The sequence below is a fragment of the Echeneis naucrates genome, chromosome 11 (assembly GCF_900963305.1).
Source record: "Echeneis naucrates chromosome 11, fEcheNa1.1, whole genome shotgun sequence".
Taxonomy (NCBI): domain Eukaryota; kingdom Metazoa; phylum Chordata; class Actinopteri; order Carangiformes; family Echeneidae; genus Echeneis; species Echeneis naucrates.
Window position 1 is genome coordinate 18,662,730 of NC_042521.1, and position 16,602 is coordinate 18,679,331.

General features: G+C 43.3%; 1 protein-coding gene across 1 annotated transcript in view; it reads right to left on the minus strand.

Moving 5' to 3' along the window:
• Positions 1-1,269: 1,269 nt before the first annotated feature.
• bag6l (BCL2 associated athanogene 6, like) overlaps positions 1,270-16,602 on the minus strand; it is a 25,026-nt gene continuing 9,693 nt past the window's right edge. The window contains exons 9-25 of the mRNA XM_029514205.1: positions 15,246-15,449; positions 12,355-12,583; positions 11,906-11,968; positions 11,495-11,778; positions 11,230-11,308; positions 9,887-10,200; positions 8,322-8,571; positions 8,072-8,241; positions 7,940-7,993; positions 7,706-7,808; positions 7,385-7,509; positions 7,156-7,290; positions 6,957-7,019; positions 3,648-3,836; positions 3,429-3,536; positions 2,891-3,037; positions 1,270-2,326 (exon numbers count right to left, since the gene is read on the minus strand). Of these exons, the coding sequence (XP_029370065.1) occupies positions 2,228-2,326; positions 2,891-3,037; positions 3,429-3,536; positions 3,648-3,836; positions 6,957-7,019; positions 7,156-7,290; positions 7,385-7,509; positions 7,706-7,808; positions 7,940-7,993; positions 8,072-8,241; positions 8,322-8,571; positions 9,887-10,200; positions 11,230-11,308; positions 11,495-11,778; positions 11,906-11,968; positions 12,355-12,583; positions 15,246-15,449 (2,616 nt within the window). The 3' untranslated portion in view covers positions 1,270-2,227. The remainder of the gene's footprint in view (positions 2,327-2,890; positions 3,038-3,428; positions 3,537-3,647; positions 3,837-6,956; positions 7,020-7,155; positions 7,291-7,384; positions 7,510-7,705; positions 7,809-7,939; positions 7,994-8,071; positions 8,242-8,321; positions 8,572-9,886; positions 10,201-11,229; positions 11,309-11,494; positions 11,779-11,905; positions 11,969-12,354; positions 12,584-15,245; positions 15,450-16,602) is intronic.

Genomic DNA, 16,602 nt, shown 5'->3' on the forward strand with positions numbered 1-16,602 from the left:
TAGTGGGGACCTAAACCATCTGTGGTGACTTTACTGTAAAGTTTGACACAGCAGTCTTTTTTGGCAAAGCAAGCTGTAACAGTAGCTGTGGTGTATCAGGGGTTCAACCTGCTCTGGTGTGTATTTATCAGTCATGACTCGTCAACTCTGTATTGCTTAGTTCCTGCAATAACGTCTGTATGAATCCTGGTTGTGTGAATAAACAATCTAATGATTTACAGTTACGAGTGTTCCTGTTGTCTTGTGTCTTTGCACAGCGATGGTGATGGAGACCATTTTGGTCCAGGAAGGATGTTTCTGAAATGTGAAAAACTCACTCTACATTCCCCTGTGCATATTCACAGCTCCAGGGGATGAACGTTTTCTTGAGCACTTCTCTTTTTACCTTCTAACTCAATCTGTATACTGTGATTTAATCACATCATTGGCAACAAGTGAGAGCAGATGTGTGTAAACTATTACACCTGTGGTCACTATCATGCCTCAGAGTCAGTTATGTTATTATGAGACATGAAAGCTGGATCTAATGGAGTTAAGTATTTTGCTGAATTCAGAACAGCTGCAATGTCACTGTGGTCTGTTCTCTGGCTTGACATGCGCTGGGCAGGAAGCATGCAGGAAGCAGTGATACATTGGGATCACTTGGATTTGAGTTTGAACCGATGTTTAAATGCACTCCATCCTACCTTCATACCTGCACTTCACAAGTGGCAGTTCTTTTTTTAGTTCGTTTCTGCAGTACTCTGTGCAGATTCATATGCCTTTGAATAAAACCAATGTTTCTCTGATTAATACTGTTTTTAACAGACTTGAAGCTCATGGCTTGTTATTTGGACATTGATTTCCAGGAAATAACAGAATCCTCGCAGAGAGTAATGTAGGCAGACAACAATTCTGTCAGCTCACCTAAATTTCTGCAATTGTCTTTGAACCGGATCATAGTTGGTACAGCAAAAACAGTCCTGTAGGCAGTAGATCCCTTCGTGGAAGTGGATATTTTCCCACAGTGTCTGAAAATCACTGCACAATGTTTGCCATCATTGATTGTAGGACATTTTATATTGGCAATCTAACACTAAACTAATATTGGAAATGGCACTGCATGCTAGTTTAGCTAGCTAAAGTGAGAAACTATATGCTGTTTATGTACAATTACTTTGCTAAGCTGTAAGGGCTCATGTTAGAAATTATATGTAATAGGTTATCACGCCACGTCTGGTGGAAGAAACTCTAAAGCTGAGTGTTTGTAAATAATGCCGTGAAAGCTGATCTGATGTTGATTTATTTCAGTGACTTTAACAAAGTCCAACCACACACACACACACACGACCTGTCATGCTACAGCAGGAGGGTGCACACAGATGACGTCAATGTTGAGGATATATTTATGGAATCGTCCGTAATGTTTGCTGTGATTTTTTTTTTTTTCCCCAAATACACAACGCTAAAAGATAAAAACCTGACGTCATAGCAACAGCACTGGTAACCCGACTGACACTGACATAGTTCTATGAATCACTCCAACTCACTATGTACAGTTTTCCGTATAATGCAAACTGGGGTAGCACTGTCCAGCATGACAGAGCATCAGGATCTCTCTACTCCCTTTACTCCTCATTCTTCCCTTTATACTATTTATTGTTGCATTTGTACAACTTCTTCTTTATAACCTTTAAATTACAATTATTATTATTATTATTATTGCAGCAGTGTCTTGTAAAATTGCAGCTCGACTCCCATAGTATACAATTATACCTGTGTTTTGTTTTGTTTTTTTTCTGTACATTAGGGTTTGCCTCTGGTCCTGGTGTTGGTATGTGTCTGGATCAGTGATGCTCAGACTATCACAGAAGAGGATTAGTTGCTTCATGGTTCCAGTCCTCTTCTGCACCCAGATTTAAAGTTCAGTGTTTATGATGGTGACATTTCACTACTTGACTCAGATGATTACTTTCGAAGAGGTATCAAGAGAACAGAGGGAGCTCACTGGGTCTCCATGTGCCATGGAGGGGCCATAGTCAGTCTGCAGGTGTTTCCATTCTAACCAGACTACAGTAGAAGAGGAGGAAGCTTCAGCAGCTGTCATCCTTTCAGGCCTGGACTATGATGGGATATTATCACACTACATGTACCAGAGTTCCATGCTGCAAGCAGCTGCCCTGGGCCAGGCCTCACTCTTCTAGTCTGGATTTGTCCTTGCTCCTCTGTGGCACATGGCTGTGGAATATTAGGAGTCCTCTAAAGAGAATGCTCGGCGTGTGTTGGGGAACCTCTGGGCACTGTAGTCCGGGTCGTCTCGCACTCGCTCCTTAATGTCGCTCTTCACCTGACAAGTCAGAGACACAGCAGGTTATTACAACATCCTGACTTCTCACTGGACTTCTTTCATGTCACTGCTGATGTGACGCAGGTCTGGAGTCACTGCAGCAAGCCTTTCATGCACATGGCCATTCAATAGCTGAGATGAAGACAGATTAATGAAGATTTCCAAGGAGACCTATTCTGTCCTGACAGGAAACAATCTTCTTAGGGTTTGGAAGTGAGATCCAGGACAACAGGTATAAAGACCTTAGTAGCATTCCCAAATAGCAATCTCCCTCTCTCTGAACGATGAGGGAAAGGAAATCTTAGTTAAGACAATCATTTGTTGTTGCTACATAAAACCTCTCTTTTACTCTGCTCTCAGACTTGTGAACCAATCTTTTTTAAAAGCCAAATCAGTCAAAATCTGGACAGGAGGGTCCTGTCTTCATTATGAATGAGACATTTTATTCAATTAGAAACTTTAGAAGTCAGTTTTGGTTTTAAAGCTTGTGTGCAGTTCTCAGCATCACTATATCTGAGTGGAGATCAACATTACTTTTTCCTGACTCAGCTGAATCTGTCCTACCTGTTTGGTGTAAGCTTCCTGCAGCTCTGGCTTCTCCAGCTCCCCCTGCAGGCTGTTTGAGGGGGTGACAGGCAGAACTCCAGCAGTCCGAGCAGCTCGGCTCACAGCATCTGACAGAGACAAATGTGGTCCCTCACACTGTGTGGTCTGAGGAGGGAAACAGGACATTTCTCGATACATGCTTACATAGACAGTTCTAGGATGAAGGCAGCCTAGGTCAGCACAAACTTTTGTTTGTCTATTCTGTCTTATTAGCAGCACTGTGTTAAACCAAGTTGCCTTTCACACTTTCACAGCAACCAAGCAACCAAAGAACATCTCATCTCCCCCTCCTGCTGCTCAAATAGTGGAGCACTGCCAGGGACTTTAGCTCTACCACAGACACTGATTCTTACCATATGCTGTCCGTACAGTTGTACCGTGTATACCAAGCACCTGGGTTTTTTTTTAACTGCTGTTTAGCTTCGGACTTTTCCTCTGCAGGGGTAAAAATTATCTGGAATAACTGCAACTCTGACAGAATGAGACTGTCACTCACCTTCCTTCTCTTGGCAGGCATCCCGTGCATATAGGCATCAGACAGTGGTGGCTGGGCTTTGATCTTCCTCTGAGACAGCATGTCACGTCTGATGATGGGAACCCATTCCTACCCGACATCATAATGGTGGAGTTAGAGCCATCCATCCCACTGACAGCACTTTACAGCAGAATCAGATATGAACACTAAGAGCAGCTTTTAAAGACCCTCGCGCCTTACAGGTGGAACAGTTGCTGCCCATGGCTCCACCTCAGGTGCTGTTCCCTCTGGACCTATTGGGGCCCGGGAAGGACATTGCGCCTCCCCCGATGAGGCAGTGCCATCTCCAGGAGACACTTCCCTCTCTACACCATCAGCTGATGGAGCCATGGCCTTCTCTGCTGTAATGGCTGCAGTGGGAGACTGACTCTGAAGGGGGATGGAGACAAACGTGTCATCAGACTTATCTTTGTTTAGGCAACAATATTCAATAATTTTCATCTTCTTTTTCCTGGCTTCTCTCCACTGGCTCGCAATTGTCTTCAGGTAGATATTTAGGTTGGTGTAACATCAAATCAAATCAAATCAGATTTATTTGTATACACCAAATTATAACAAAGTTACATCAAGGCACTTTACATACGGAGCAGGTCTAGACCAAACTCTTTAAAAAACTTTTAAAAAGACCCAACAGATCCCCCGATGAACAAGCACTTGGCGACAGTGGCAAGGAAAAACTTCCTTTAAGAGGCAGAAACCTCGAGCAGAACCAGGCTCAGGGCGGCGGCCATCTGCCTCGACCGATTGGGTTGAGAGTGAGAGAGAGAGAGAGAGAGAGAGATAAGCATTGGGTGGAGGGTATAGGCAGGAACATGTTGCTGTATGAAGTTCATGGAGCTGTAGTACAGAATTCATGAAATAGCACCTGCAGGATGAGGACAGGGAGAGGAGAGGAGAGGAACTGGGGGAGACAGAGACTTTGGCAGAACATGGTTAGTAAATGCAGTATAAATGCTTAGAACTGGGTGAAACTGTGTTTTTTAAGAAGGATGGTTCTTATCAGCCCCCTTGCATGGGCTGATAGGGGAGGAAGGGAGGAAAGGAGAGCGAGCGAGAGGGAAGGAAAGAAAAAGAGGGAGAAGGGGAGCAGCGTTCTGAATCAACTGAAGGCCTTTTAGAGATTTGTTTGGACATCCAGATAGGAATGAGTTACAGTAGTCCAGCCTAGAAGTTACAAATGCATGGACTAGTTTTTCTGCATCATCCTGAGACAGGATGTTTCTGGTTTTCCTAATGTTTCTCAGGTGGAAGAAAGCTGCCCGACTAACTTGTTTTATGTGAGAGACAAAAGTCTGCATAGCAGTGGAAGTTGATGCTGTGTTTCCTGATAATGTTGCCTAGAGAAAGCAGATAAAGCGTAAAGAGGATTGGTCCAAATACCGAACCCAGTGGGACTCCATGACTGACTACAGTACATGAGGAGGAGCTGTTGTTAACATGAACAAACTGATGTCTATCTGATAAATAGGATTTGAACCACCTTAGTGCAGTTCCTTTAATTCTAATTTCATGTTCCAGTCTCTGTAGTAAAATATTATGATCTATGGTGTCGAATGCAGCACTGAGATCTAGAAGGAGAAGTATGGAGGCTGATCCATTGTCTGAAGCCATTAGAATGTTATTGGAGACTTTAACCAGTGCTGTTTCTGTGCTATGATGGGCTCTAAATCCTGACTGAAACTCTTCAAACAAACTGTTCCCATCCAGATGGCCGTGTAGTTGTTTTGCTACAGCTTTCTCATTGATTTTAGAAATAAATGGAAGGTTCGATATGGGTCTATAGTTTGCCAAAACATCTGGATCAAGATTAGGCTTTTTAAGTTGGGGTTTGATGACGGCGGTCTTAAGTGCCTGAGGTGCATAACCCAGAAATAAAGTCAGATTAATCAAGGGAGATCACCTTTCCAGTCTGAGTGGGAAAGACTAAGAGTGAGGCTTTCAAAAGACCTGCAGCCAGATTTTGGTCTGGGGTTGATTAATAGGCTTGATTGAAATATTGCAGCTATTTGTGACTTCCGACTGGCGAAGTTGGGTGTAGTTACTGCCGATGTGAATAACAATATTAGCATATTTACGTTTACGCTTAGCCAGCAGTTTCAGATAAGACTGGATGTCGCCTGTTCTGGCCTCCGGGATACACTTCACTATGGCCGCCAGTGTCGCTAACTTCACGTTCCTCAGAATAGAATCACCAATCACTAGAGTCGGCTTTTCAGCGGGTGTGTCGCTGAGAGGGGAGAACCTGTTGGAAACGTGAACTGGTCGGTGTTCTAACTCATTAATTTTCGCCTCCATTTCTACCATCATCCTACATCTATGACAAGAGGTGCTATCATAAAAGGAGGCAGAAGAATAACTATACATGAGGCACACAGAACAGGAGAGGAGAGGAGGAGGAGGAAAAGGAGGAACAGAGAGTGGAGAGAGAGCTAGGACATTGCTAATCGGGTAGTTTGATTAGCGGAGGAGCAGAACCGGTTATAATCTTTGGAGAAAGGGGAGATATTGACTTTTAAACCTAGTGTTGGTGTGAAAATAATTTATAATAGCAGACGTACAGTGGAAACAACATACAAGACACAGAGCACAGCAGAGAGCACAACCGCCAGTGACCGGAAATGACACAACATCCATCTTCTGTTTGTGATAAAGGTTAAGGTGTCATATCAATGTTGTGCAGCGAGCATTATACTGCTACAGACGCCCTCTGAGCGAAAGATCATATTTTCAGGACCTAAGGGAACACAGTCGTTTGGTATAAGACCTAACATACATCATATCATCAAACAGAATCTAAACAAAAAATAAAATGCTGAAAAAAATTCTAACTGAAAGTAAATTAATATATATTTTTAGAATCATGCAGTTCTAGTTGTGCCATCTTTCTCACTTTGGTATGGTCACTTGTCTGTCGCTCTTCGTGACTGTGTCTGTTGATTGAGTTTTCCTGGTGATCTACAGTACTTTGATCATCAGCTCTATAAATAAAATTAACTTGGCTCTAATAATGTGTACCACCAACAGCATCCTTTCACCCGAGTCTGGATATTTGTTATTATATATGCCTGCTCTATATGTAAAGTGCCTTGATGTAACTTTGTTATGATTTGGCGCTATACAAATAAATCTGATTTGATTTGATTTGATATATAGGCCTGGCTGATGTGAACCAGACCTAGTGGAGTGACGGGGAAGTGGCCAGAAAACAACTCAGTGCAGATGTGGGAAAAAGTAGAATATGGTAGTTGTCATTAGTGTCTTTAATTTCTGGTCAACATATGAATCAACCCTCAGTACTGGCACATAGGTTAATGCTGGGTCCTCGACAGGGACGTCACTAGCCTTGAGAGATAGGTTTTAGAAAGTGAAAAATTTTCAACACACCTAGAAAGGCTTCGTCAATTAATTCAATATGTAAAAAACATACAATTTTCCCATGCCAAAACTAATGCTACAATGCGTTTTCACTCGCAATAACCTCCACCTCACCTCCATACTAGGAATCTCTGATGGCTGATGTGCTTCACCCTCTGCCCTCTGGTTCACGGCACCCTGAAATCAAACCGTTTAGACCTGGTGATTGACTCTGAACCTCCATAATCACACCACCGAGTTTAGCAGGTTTCATACAAATGGATGTGCATTTTCATTTGGATCATTAGCCCACTGATCTGATCCTGTACTCTACCTGTGTGTAGATGACGTAGTGCTGGATCTGGTCTTCAGTGACCGGATTGTGTTCCAGGATGACATGCAGCCGCAGGGACATCATCCCTGTCAGCCAGTTGACCAGACTGGGGTTGACCTCTGCAGACATCCTCCTCTACAGAAAGACACAGGGAGAAAGACACCTGCAGTGACACAATGTATGACAGGAGCAAAGCGTCACATGGAAGTTAGAGATGATGTATACTGACGATGCGGTGGTTGATGACAGCAGTGAGAGCCCTTTGCTCTCCCCCCAGGCAGAACAAGTTCAGAGCCAGACATTCAAACAAGCCCTGAGTGCACAGCAGCAGTAGGTGGGGGCCGAACGTGTGATCTGCGTCAGGAAGAAGACGACATTAGCAGTCACAACACAGTGTATTTGTCTCCACTCCTGTTTTTCTGTTTTGAGGCTATTGAGATGCTGACATGATGCCACAACAACACAATAATGACTGCAGGGTTAGGTAAAATAGCATTACCATGGCCTTGAGGCTGAGTGCCTCATGCTGTGCTCAAGGGTGCTCACTTACCGCTGCAGCGCAGGATGTGTGAAGCCATGTGTGTGAACTGCTGTCTGAGGAAGGACAGGTTGGTACGAACGATGTCCACTCCTTCTCTCAATGTCACTGTGGCCTGGACACACAACTCACAGCTCAATATTCCAGTATCAGTGTGCATGTCTGTGTGCGTGTCTGTGTGCGTGTCTGTGTGCGTGTCTGTGTGCGTGTCTGTGTGTGTGTGTGTGTGTGTGTGGCCATCCTTACAAAGCTCTCAGCTATGTACTCCTCCAGCCCATTTATGAGGTCCTCAGCTGCTGTCTGCAGAGAGCACACAGGGTCCTTACTGAAAACTCTCATCACCATGTGTCACATGACATCACCTGAAGAACAACTTACTGCTATGCTGGCATCAGTGGGCTCTCGGCCCTGGAGGTAGTGCTCATTGAAGAAGTCAGTGAGCTGTGGCCGGATGCGGCTCAGGGGCTGAGCATTCCCATGGAGCAACAGCACCATGTCAACCATGGAGAAGCTCTGACAGACCAGGGAAAGCAGGTCCCCAAAGAATCCTGCCAGGATAACAGGTCTTGTCAGTAATGTAAATGATATGAGAGGGGAGTCTAATGGTGGGGACTGTTTAATGACTCACCAACAGCGTCTCCAGAGCCTGGAGTAAACAGGTTGTTTGTCTGGGACAGTCTTTGAATGAACTGCGCAATGCTCTCTCCATTGCCCTGTTGTGCCCCCAGAGAGCTCATCATGGTTGACAGGACTCCCTGTACAATACCAGTGAAGAGCTCTGGGCTCAGAGATTCTGAACCTGCACTGCTGTTGTCATGGGGCGGGGCAGCATTAGTAGACAGAGGGGGGACTGGGGCTCCAGAGTCACTAGGAGGAGGCTGAACATGAAACAGCAGACACTTAATCAATATGTTTAAACCAGCCTGTAAATATTAGGAGGCTGGTAGTCATGCTGTTCTCCCAAGATAAAAATAAAGAAGGTCAGATACACACATAGTATCATTCAAGTTTTTATTGACCACTAAAACAAACCTTAACTATGTTACGGCCCAGTATGTGGATGTGTGTGTCTTGTTTCAGTGCCTTGACTAGTTATGCTTAAGACCAATAGTTACTCCCTCTTTTTGATTGGCGACAGGGTTCTTGATTGGTGTGGCACAATTGCCAGTGCAATGCGTCAATCCTGGAATAACAATCGGAGGAGGTGGGACACATATAAAGCCAGTGTATCTTCAGTCTGGATGGCTGGATCTACCTGAGAAGTTCACCTCTTTGTGTGAGGAACAGCATCACATGTTCCTGCCTGCACCTGTATTGAATATCCCCTCCTCCAGCTCTCATTCTCTCCCTCCTCTACCCAACTTTGCCCCCATGTGTGTGTGCCTCTCTCTGTCTGTCTCTCTCTCTCCTTCTAAACCCAATCGGTCGAGGCAGATGGCTACCCCCCCTGAGCTTCGTTCTGTTTGAGGTTTCTGCCTCTTAAAGGAAGTTTTTCCTTGCCACTGTCGCCAAGTGCTTGCTCATGGGGGGATCTGTTGGTTTTTTTGTTTTTTTTTTAAATCATTTTATAAAGAGTGTGGTCTCAACCTGCTCTATATGTAAAGTGCTTTGATGTAACTTTGTTATGATAATGACAAATAAATCTGATTTGATTTGATTTGAAAGCCATAAGCTTTGTTTGCCTGTTAATTTGTCTGACCGTGACAATTATGTACTAATGGGCTAGTAATAGTGGGTTTGGGTTTATATTTACTTACTTTATATTTACTATATTTATATTTTCCTCTCGTGGTTAGTAAGAATTTTGATAGAAAAATTCAAGGTGCTTCTCCTCCCCTGTGTTTTTGTTGATTTTCTACTAGATGCTGTCTATGTGTGTGCTATGCTTTTCATTTGTGGTCTTTGCTCTAGGCTGGAGTCTTCTTTTGTTTGTTTTTTTCATATTTTGGGCAGAATCCGTCAGCCTTTTTCCCTGTTGTAGTTATCTTTCAGTATTTTTGGTTGCAACATCTCCTGGTTAAATAAATAACTTTCTTTTGACACCAACACCATCTGTTTTATGCTGCTTCCTTTTTCTTCTAGCAAACCAGTTCTGAAGACAGGGAAGAGTGTGATGAGACTTCCCTTTGTAGTATTTACTAACATGTTTCTTGGAAAATAACACTCCTATGCGTGAATGCCAAGTTAACTCACCTGTGTGAAGTCTGGCATGCCCTGGAAGAACCCAGGCAACCCTGGCAGTGTCACGGTGATAGAAGGGCCCAGTCCAGAGCTGTGACCTCCCAGCTCAGCTGTTCCTCCCAGCAAAGATCCAAGGAGCTGGGACAGATTTCCTTCAGCACTGCCTTCTGCCGGCTGTCCCACAGAGGCCGTACTTGTGGTGTGAGTGGATGTCTGTCCAGATGTGTTGGTGGAGTGAAGTGTGAGAGGCATGGCGAAAGAATCAGATGAAGGTGAGGCAAAGGAGGACTGAGAACTGGTTGAAGAGGATGTGGAGGCAGGCTCACCTGGAGGAAAGAACAGGACTGAGCTGAACCCATGCAGCTTTTTAGAGGCTGGTCTTTGTATTGATTGAGGTCTATAAACTAATAGCAGAAATACTAAATCAAACAACAATCTGATATTAGATAAATCTCTTGAAACCTCTACCCATACACCACCCCAGTCAGCTTCCTCTAGTGGACTAATCAGCTGGCAATCATCAATATAATTTATCTGAAAGATGGTGTAACGATGGTGTAACAGCCTGGAAAGTGATTGTTGAATAAAAAGTTGATATGAAGTTGATTTGATATAGGTTAACTGTTTATTGACTAATTGACTAACTGATTTAAAGCTGTCATTACAATGAGAGTAATACTGTCCTAATATTTCACCCTTTGGTGTATGTAATGAATCCTATAGTTTTTCATTTACAGGCTATTTTAGAATTTTGACCAGGAAAAAACATATTTGGAAGAGAAAGTGAACCAGAGGAGGAGCGAGGGCTAGGCCTGATCTGCTCTGTACTCTGCCCTGATTGTTTGATACAGTCTGTCAATCACAGTGTAGACCCCTCTCTCTTCATCCCCTCTTTTATGGCCTATTTTCCTCGTTACTGAATTAATAATGGTATAGTGGGGCGAGCACATGCCCCATAAAGAGGAGACTACTAGGTACTTGTTGGCGATGCTGTTTTGGTTCCAGCTGATATTACATGCCACATGTCATTCCCCAATTTCCTGTAAATTTTCAAGCCGTTCCATCAAAATAAAGCCAGAAAGGGCCAAACAAAAAAAGTTCAATAAGGCCTGACTTTGCCTCCTCCACCAAGATGGCTACAGGCAAATTACTAACTGGAGATTTAAAACAGCAACTAAATCAAACTGGGCTTACACACCTTGATTTGTAGTCTCTTTGAGCTGAATAGAATAGAAATTCAAGGAATTTACACACCAGAAACTCTCACATTGCTCCTACAAACGCTTTGTTAATTTCTTAACAGGACACCAAAAAGCAAATTTGGTATGGCTGACTGTAGAGATGTGCACACTGACCTGGATGCCCTGGCATCAGGAGCTGCCCCACCAGACCGCTGATCATTTGGGTGAGGGAGGAAGGAGCAAGACGTGGGCCCTGCACAAGGAGAGGTGGAAGTGTTAAGATTCTCCAAAGAATATCCAGTTTGCTATGAAAATACGAGCATATTCTAAGGTAAATGTAATTTTTTGTATTTTTGATGTCTAAATACTGTTGTCTCTAAAAAGTGTCATGTAGACCATATCTGCCAATTATGAAAATATTGGTCAGTGCAGGTGTTACCTGCCCTGGGTGTTGGCCTGCTGTGGGCACTGTGGCCCTCAGGTTAATGGTAGTTCCCATAGGCTGAGGAATGCGAGGAGAGAAGGAGGGTCTGGTGATGACCACCCTGGTCTGAGTGGGGTGGAGGGGTTGTGGGGCAGCAGTTGCCTCTATGTTGGGTGTGGAGCCAGGGCCAGACCCCAACTGTTCTGGGTGTCCTGCTGACGCTGCCTGGTGGGAGATCTGGTGCACGATGGCCTGCATGAACTCTGGGGGCAGCCCTGGGAAGTGGACCGGTGTCACTCCTGAACACGGGGGCGGGAGGAGATTATCCTCTTTGAGAATGTAACTTAAAGTTTAATTGACCCAACCATTTCAGAGATAAAGCCATTACAATAGCAACAAACTACCAAATCACAAAGCAGCACTCACCAGGCTGTCCAGAACCTGCCAGATTTGGCTGTCCAGGAACCTGAGACTCTGCTGTGGACTCACCTGGTGAGAAAACAGGAGGGTGGAGACAGGGCGGAACATCAATATCAGCCATGCATTATACATATGTCTGACACCACACATCTGCCTCTAAGAGGAATCTGACAATCCTGCTGTAAATGGGCCACAAGCCTCTGTACTGGGTCAGAGTTGGTAAAGTATGGGCCAGATTTATTTTACTTTCGGGGATCTAAGCAGAAAAAACACAAGCAATCTCAGAAAACATTAATTAATAACATCTTTGTGGTCTGTGTGCTTATGCCTTGCTTTTTTGTAAGTATTTTCAGCTCATGGATTGCCCAATTGATGAAAATGTTTTCTGACTGCTTGTGTTTCTAAAGTTGCAGTACATCATGCACTTGATGCCTCAACAGACACTACTCACATACCGTCGATGTTCATCTGCATCATGACCACTGGCTCCATGGTCTGGTGAGTGATCCGGATCACTCGGGGTCCACCCTGTCCCTGTTGATGAATAGTCCTGTTGTTCTGAATAGGTGGAGCCTGGTCAGTAGCCTGTTGATCTGATTGGCCAGAGCCCTGAGAGATGTGGTGTTGTCCCTCAGCTGTCTGTCTCCCATTAGATGTCATAGTTACTGTTGTTCCGAAGTTGATCTGGAGCAGACAGATCAATTTCATAGTTTAGTGTGAGTCACCTAAATAACATATTGGGTAACTTTTCATGAAGACATTACTGCTCAGAGACAAAACATTCAAGGAGCTACTGGACAAAAGTACACATTCAATCTCAGCTCTGACTGATGAGCTACCAACTCCACACTCTTTCACCAGTCCATAATATTGGTGGGCAGGATTTGATAAACATTAGGGTGAAAAGAGGGTCCACAGCTGGCCCCTTAGATAAAAAATATGATTAGTTTCTTTTTTTTTTTTTTTTTTTTTTTTTAACATTAACAGTAAATGAGGCATGTTGTTGGTGTTACTGACAGTGTCAGATGCAGAGGCAGAGTAGGAGACTATGTACCTATAAAATTACAGCAACACATAGGCAACTCTTAAGCCTGCCTATGGTAGTGATGTGAAGTCCTACCTAATGTCTAAGAGTGGACAAGCTGAACGCCAGCAGACTCAACACATCTCCCTTCTGTTTCCTGCAAGCAACAAGCCTCAAGTTAGCATCGACTGCTAACTTAACTGCAACACCAGCAACGCAACCAACTTAAGGAACTAAGGCGGGATAAGGAGGGAAGGAGCTGCTCATTACCCCCCCACACCTCCCCCCTACCATTTCAAATACAGATGGGTGGATGCAGCATGGACGCTGGGAGGTTGTGAGCAGACAGTTCAGGACAAATGGCCCAGCTCAGTCTAATCTACACTACCAGTCAAATGTTTGGACGCACTTTCTCATTCAAATGAATAGGAAAGTGTGTCCAAACTTTTGACTGGTAGTGTATTTAATACCTTCGTTTATAACAAAGCCTGAAGTTAAAAAGTTTAGGTATAATTACTGTTTCTTTGGCTATGCTGCTATAAGCCTAGACAGGTGGGGGATTCACTGAGCACCACTCTCTCTCTCCCCTTGTATCTCTGTCTATCTCTCTCATTCTCTGTCTTACAGGTGCTGAATCATCACTGCTCCGTGCTCCTACTTAATCGTTGCAATAGTTACCATTAGTTAGCATTACATACTACTATTCATTTCTCATTGTTACTTCTCTGCCAAAAACCTATTTTTCCCTACCGTGAACATTTATTTGTTCTTACTCATTGTTATCAGGCTTCAAATACTATTTACATCTGAATGTTTTGTTTGTTTTTATGGCCTCTTCTTTTCTCGCACCCAACACCCCCACCTTTTCACTCCTTCACTCTCTTTCTGTCAACCCAACCAGTTGAGACAGATGGCTGCCCTTCCTGAGCCTGGTACTGCCTGAGGTTTCTGCCCTTTAAAGGAAGTTTTTTTTTCTTGCCACTATCACCAAGTGCTTGCTCTTGGAGGAATTTGTTGGGCCTCTATAACAACTCCATAAAGAGACCTGCTCTATGTGTAAAGTACCTAACTTTGATGTAACTTTGTTATGATTTGGTGTTATGCACTGCCCATCCAAAAAAAGAAAAAGGGTCAGACTGGGTCAGGTTGGACTGCTTTTAGCTTTGATTACAGCAAGCATTTGCTGTGGCATAATTTTTATACGCTTCTGCAATGTCACAAAATTTATTTCCATCCAGAGGTGCATACATTTTTTGCCAAGATCTTGTATTGATGATGGGAAAGATGGACCGCTGCGCAAAGTCTTCTCTAGCATGTCAGGTAGTCAGTTGACCTAATTCTTTGGGCACATAATGTTGCTGAACCAAAACCTGGCCAACTGCAGCAACCCCAGGTCATAGCTGTTTGAATTCCCTTCGCATTGTGAGGGTGAAAATGCTCTTATTTTCACTATTGCCATGAGTTCTATTGTTGTTTTCTTATGATTTGATTTCACAAAACTTGTAAATGATTTCCTTGAAGATGATTGGTTTCCCCACTATCATTCCAGTTTTTCACAATGCGTTAGTCTTAACCCAATTTTAGTGGTTTCAGCAATCTCCTTCGAAGTTTTCTTTGCTTGAGGTGTACCAATAATTTTACCCTTCTGAAAAAGACAACCATGTTTTCCATGACCAGAGGATGTGTCTTCCAACATGGTTGTTTGAAATGAGAAGCTACTCACTGCATCAGTTAGGGTTAAATAACTTGTTGCCATAAATAGTTTGGATGGGAAGAGTACGAATACATTTGATTTGATTTGATGTTTTTAGTGACAATAAACTGAACCTTGAACCTTGATTTACAGCCTGCTAATGATTGGATATTAGAACTGTTTCAGCTTAAGCTGACACAGTGAAATTTTCCACAGGAAGCAAACTGATTTGTCACTCATTTCTATTGTCACTCATTTCTATTTGTATTGAGTTGGTATTAAAGTGCTGAGTGAGTGAACATGATGACACATGGGAAGTCAGTAGCTGCTTCTACATTCATTAAGACTAGGTCAGCTCCAACAAATGTTACCTAATTGCACAGGGAATTACAGGTCTATACTATCGCAGGTCACCCCTTATCTGATAATTCATGTTTATAGTCAGGAGCTTCGTGTGAACCATGAAGCCAGGAGCTCAGGTAGCTGCAGGCAGGTATCAAGTTAAAAATTAGCACATGTGAGAAACCAAACACATTTATGAACATCAACAAAACTCAGCAAGCAATACACACAACCAAGTCACAATCAGCTGAGTTTAAATTCGAAAGTCTAAAGTAAAGGGAACCTACTGGAATGGGCATATGTGGCAGGCCAGCCTGGAGCAGGACAGGATGGGTGTAATGGGCCATGGGGCGAACCACATACAGGTGACGTGGAGGAGAAGTTGCCAAGTTGCAGCGCAGGTCACTGAGAACGACCAAGGTGTTTCCTAGGAGACGCAAAGCATCTCCAACAAGGTTGAGAATACGCTGATCCTCCTCTCGCTCTTGTGTCTGTGAATGGATATGTCAATTACTTTTATGTCTACTTTGTATGTGTGATATGTAACACACATGCCTACACATCCAAAAATACAAAAATGTCCCAAAACCACATTAAAAACCACAAATGTGCGGATATGCCTATATGTCCTTCCCTTGACTGATTCACAGCTGGATCCATGAATTTTTCAACAGCTGAACTACTGTACTCAGACACATCAGATACCTACCTACTGTATTACACAGTATACAAAGTAAAAAAATCTGAATGAAAGTTCATTTTAAAAGATATTTTAAAAATAACGTGTTATAAATCCAGTAAAGTAACATCAGTTAGAGGCCTTAGAGTGCATCAGGGAAGGAGAAGATGTGTGGGAAAGGATGGACAGTGTGGCTACAACCATCAGGACATTTTAATAAGTCAAGTGAGTAAGTCGGATGAAATCCAGTGACAGGTAGAAAACCACAGTTCAAAGGATATTAACAACACAGCCAGAGGTAGAGAGAGGTTATAAGAAGGGATGCAGCTGATACTGAGGTGAATAGGCCAGTCAAAGAGAGAAATATGGAGCAGAATGCTAGAGTTAAATGGCCTACGGCAAATAGTAGCAAAGAATGGGAGACAGTCAACAGGGACTTGTCAATAATTCTGAGCAGACTAGGAGGAAACGCAAGCAATAGGTTAGAGAAGATGGGAAACATTATTTACTCCTATGGTGTTGAAAGATTTGGGGTGCAAGATAGAAAGAGGATTGAAAGAGTACAGGTAGCTAAGTCTAGACTGCAAAGAGAAATGAACTAGTTAAAGAAAGAAGACAATTAAGAAAGCAGTGGAAAAGAGCTACAGAGGAAGAGAGGGAAGGAATTAATGTGTTGCAAGAGGAAATGAGAAGTAGGCTAGCGATACTCAGAAGGGCTGAAGATCTTGGGAAAAATAAAGCGTTTTACAGGGACTGATTCAAGTTTGTTAAAGGATTGTTTAACCAGGAAAAGGGAGGGCAGCTTAAAGCAACAAAGACAGAAATAGTACCTGAGAAATACATATTCAGATTCTGAGCAGAATAGAGTAGTAGGGCTTCCACCTGACATGCCACCATTAGGGGAGATAAATCAGGAAATGGATGTTAGACCACCTAGGTGGAAGGAGGTTGATGAGGCTGTCAGG